This window comes from Chiloscyllium plagiosum, unplaced genomic scaffold (assembly GCF_004010195.1).
Source record: "Chiloscyllium plagiosum isolate BGI_BamShark_2017 unplaced genomic scaffold, ASM401019v2 scaf_4136, whole genome shotgun sequence".
In the NCBI taxonomy this organism is placed as follows: domain Eukaryota; kingdom Metazoa; phylum Chordata; class Chondrichthyes; order Orectolobiformes; family Hemiscylliidae; genus Chiloscyllium; species Chiloscyllium plagiosum.
Genome location: NW_025206722.1, coordinates 7,345 through 12,000, shown reverse-complemented (window position 1 = coordinate 12,000; position 4,656 = coordinate 7,345). Strand labels below are relative to the sequence as shown.

At 34.9% G+C, this 4,656-nt stretch overlaps 1 protein-coding gene across 1 annotated transcript; it reads left to right on the top strand.

Moving 5' to 3' along the window:
• Window positions 1-190: 190 nt before the first annotated feature.
• Window positions 191-2,407, top strand: LOC122546534 (R3H domain-containing protein 1-like). Its single transcript, XM_043685226.1, has 4 exons — window positions 191-276; window positions 366-419; window positions 548-774; window positions 2,112-2,407. The coding sequence occupies exons 3-4, from the start codon at window positions 681-683 to the stop codon at window positions 2,390-2,392; spliced, it is 375 nt and encodes a 124-aa protein (XP_043541161.1). The 5' UTR covers window positions 191-276; window positions 366-419; window positions 548-680; the 3' UTR covers window positions 2,393-2,407.
• Window positions 2,408-4,656: the final 2,249 nt, after the last annotated feature.

Genomic DNA, 4,656 nt, shown 5'->3' with positions numbered 1-4,656 from the left:
CAATGCATTATTGCAAATTTCTTTTTGGGTACATTAGAGTTAGCATAACATGTACACAATTTGCTGATCACATTGGCTTGTCCTTAAATAATCCACTATGTACAGAAAATGGAGTGTAGAGTATTTAATTTTTGTACCAATGATTGTTAGTTTCATCTTAGTGGTGTAAAAATATCATGTTTTATCTTTTTTTTTTGCTAGTTTTGTTGATGTAACTAAAAATTTGTTTTTGTTTCAGTTATCATTTTCCCAGGATAATTACTTTACAGATAAAAGGTGGGTGATGATTTGAATGGATAGTTTAATTGATTAGGATTTCATGGTGTTTTATAATATACTCTGAAATCTCCTATTCACATCAACAGAATTCACGAAGAAGAAGCTGCTAATAGCACACAACAAAGGCGACAAATATTTAGGTACAGGAAAGCTTGTTCTAATGAGAACATTTGTTTGTATGATTTGTGTACTCTGAATTCATTCATTATTTACTTTTTGAAGTCTTGTAAAATTAAGATAAATGTTAACTTTATTTTGTATGCTGCAGAGGAAATAAGGATGGAACTGGGAGATCCTCCAATAGTCGGCAGAGCAGTACTGAAAATGAGCTGAAGTGGTCAGAGCCACGTCCTTGGAGCAGTACAGACTCAGATAGCTCAAACCGCAATCTGAAACCAGCAATGACAAAAGCTAGCAGCTTTAGTGGAATTTCTGTACTGGCAAGAGGTGATAGCTCTGGTAGCAGCAAAAGTACAGGCAGGCTTTCAAAAGCAGGTACATTATTATTATTATTATTATCATCATTATTATTATTATTATTATTCACAACATTACACAATCACAGTAAAGTACTAGTTTGGCAAATGCTGGCTTTTAGAGTGTCAAATCAACTTAATATTTCTCATCACTTTTCTGATTGATCAACTTTTCTTGTTTTTCTTCCATTGCCCAAAGTTGAGGGCTTTTGCTATAGGTACTATTTCTCAAAGGCTAGCAGCCCTTAAGTACCTCATCAAATTGACCATTATTCATATTTGAGATAAATGTTTGCTTACACATTTACCAATGAAGGAGAATGCTGCAGCTGGATCCAACTTGTCCTGAGTATTTGCCGGCAATTGTATTTTGCGACTACTGCAGAGTGATCTTTATTGGTAAAGTGATATTTGCTCTCCTGAGCTCAGGGGCACTAAAGCCACTCTTGGCATCCAATGATTCCCTGACTAAGATGAGTGACTTCCATACAGACTAGTGGTCAATCTGGAACTAACTTGTCCATATGGCTTAGGAGTGCATCAAATGTATTTAAATACTAAATTATTGAGGAGTCAGTAAGTCATTTATAAATAATTATTCTTTTGACTTTTTTGACTAATTAGTGCTATACTGTTTTAGACATCTTTGGTTATCCAAAGTAATGTGGGCTGCAGTTCTAGAAAAATCCAAACAAATCTGCACGGTTCATGTTCACATAGTCCAGGAATATCTGGTTCATTGAATATTTATGTGCAATTTAGTTAACCTGTTAACTTTTTAAAAACTTTCTGTATTCCTTGTCAAACTTAATCATTCTTATCTTTATTTGAGGATATCCTAGCCTACATTAATTTGTGTTAACCCTTTGTTTTTGTTGTATTCAAAATAATGTCTGCTTTTATAACTTGGTCTGTGCCAAGAGCTTGCTTTTCTCTTTCTTGCTGAATTGTTGTGTTCATATATTACACGGATTGTTTGCTTTATTTTATGTATTTAAAAACCAAACTTTTTTGCACTGCGATGACTGCAACTAGACAAGGAAATGCAAAATCACTGGAACAAGTGTTGGCTGACCTATTCATTGAGGGCTGCTTTTATTATTACTTTTGAAGCTTATGCATTCATATATTAAGTCTGCATGCTGTAGCTGTACAGTAATATAAGGAATAAGAGTTTGCTTGGTTAAATTATTGTTACTTTATGCTGTAATAATTTAACATGTTAGAGTCATGTTAGGGTTTGCTAATTTTCCTAACATTGTGCATGTTTGAAGACAATTCATCGTGATGCATAGAAAGGAAAAAGGCATGATGTTTCTGTCTCTAGATAAAGATTTTTCATTACTCCTTTCCCAGGTTCAGAGTCTTCTAGTAGTGTAGGGTCATCCACGGGTTCCCTCTCTCGCACCCATCAACCTCTTCCAGTCACAGCTATGAGCCAGACTCATGGTGTGCCAGCCGTCTATTCAGCTGTCAACACTAGTAATTCTCTTTCCTTTGATGGTGGCATGAGTGGGCAAGTGATTCCTACTAGCACTAGCTTCTTTTTGCTTCCCTTGGAAGCTGCAGGCATACCACCTGGCAGTATTCTCGTGAACCCTCAAACAGGTTGGTATCCAGTGCTGGGATTTATTTGAAATGTTTGTAATTGGAATTTACTCTGCAAAACTTTGCTATTTTAATAAAAATGTTGTTCAGGTCATTAATGATCCTGGAAACTTATTTAATAATTGTAGATATTTCCTCAAAAATAAGTTGACTTAAGTTCCGTTTGTAAATTTACAATTTTCTGTATCATGTATGCTTTTAAAAGTTGTTCAATTTTAATCTTTAAAATAAGTTATTACATCACTTATCAATTTTTAAACTTTCTTTAGAAAAATTCTCATGTCTTTCACTAATGTCAAGAATAGCTTTTCTGCTAGTTGGTTGTGAATACTTCACCACCACACTTCTTCACTCCTCCATTATCTCTCAATTATCAGACTGTTTGTTTAATAACCAGTACTCAATAAGCACACATTTTCTTCAAATATTTGGAAGACCCAAGCCATTGATTTCAGTCCCCATCATCAACTCTTTTCCCAGAGAGATGGAGTTCTTCCCTGGCAACTGTCTGAGGCTGAAGCAGACTTCGCAGCCTGTGTTTCATATATGACTCCAACTGAGCATTCGGCTGCACGCCATACCATCGCAACTGATGTTTCTACCTCTAATGCCATGAAAGTTCACTCTTGTCTCTGCTTATCTGCTGCCTAAACCATCCTCTGTGCACTGTATATCTTAACTTAAGTCAGAATTGCACTGCAGATGTTATCTCCCAGGCTCTAAAAAGGCCTAATATTGCCTGTGTTTTCACTTGAACCAAGTACTGTAACCTACCACCATTAGTCTTGAGTAAGCCATATCTTGCTGTAAAAATTCTGTGTTTACAAATCCTTTCATGGTCTGAACCTGTAACCCTGCAAGATATCTGAACTTTTCCAATTCTGGCCTTTTGAGCATTCCTGTGTTAAATCAATAACCTCAACTGCTATGGCCCAAAGCACTGGGATTTCCTCTCTAAAGCTCTCCACCTCTTTTTCACTCTTCCTGTTTTAAGAGGCTACTTAAACTTGCCTCTTTAACCTGGTCTTGGATCATCCCACTAACATTTCCTGATGTGGCTTGATAACATTTTTGTTTGATAACCTTATTTGGAAAGACTTTATTACATTGAAGCGACAATACAGACACTACTTAATGGTGATTTTATAAACAGGTGGAACATCTAGTGATCAGAGCTTTAATGAATTAAGTTACCATCAAATATAATCATGGGACTGTTTCTGCATTTTGGGAAGGGACATTGGAAAGTTAACGCACAATAGTTGATTGAACTTCATCCTTATTTGACATGCACTTCAAATTTAAGGTTTAATGGAGAATTGAGTTTTTTTCCTAATTGTTCAGATAATTATTGTATTTAAAGAATGTGACCGTTTCTAACTCTGGTCAAAAGATATGCATCTGCAATTGCAAACAATGGGCTACCTAAGCTATTCTGCTTGGAAAGCAATACAACTATAAAATTCAGAGGATGATCTCCCATATAAGTATGAACGAGGAAATTGCAGAAAACATAGTGCTTAATTTTAAAGAGAGATTATATTGGATATGCCATACAGAACGTTTTTAAAAAAAAATCAGTGGGATAATTTTAGAAAGCGCAGTTGCATTGAATTGTATCCTATTGCCTGGGGACAGGGGTTGATATTTGTAAATTAGATTTTTGCTGTTTAATATTTTGTAATGTTTATTGTAATTAGATGGATTTTCCTTTTGTTTGTCCATTGATGTCCTATGCACTATTTTTGCCATATATGTCATTACTATGGCAATACAGTGTATATCTACAATACAAAGCAAAGTACAGTATAATTTGACAGGGTTCAGAAGTGTTTGTTTTTTCCTCAACATTTTCTGCATTCGTTCATGCGATGTGCACATTGCTGGCTAGGCCGGTGTTTATTGCCCATCACAATTTGCCCATTTTGCTGATACTTTTAATTTTTCTGAATATTTGAAAATAATAATTACAAACTGAAATATATGACTGGTTCTAGGTAAATGTGCATCAGTTTGGAAGTAAACAAAGAAATTACCATTTGTCAGAATGGTTATTTACAAAGCAAATTTTTCAGATGGAAAAAGAAAGCTCGGACATTAGGATTAAATTCTCCCTATTTAAATATAGGAAGTGTGTTCTGGTCATTTTAGTTGGTTTTAAGATCAATAATATGTTTTGTAGCAGTTTACAGTAAACTAAGGAATATCCCAAGTGTTTTGCTCTTCATACAGTACTACCAAATTACAAGAGTGGTTTAGTTTGTAATATCTTCTTTCAAAGAAGACATGGGTA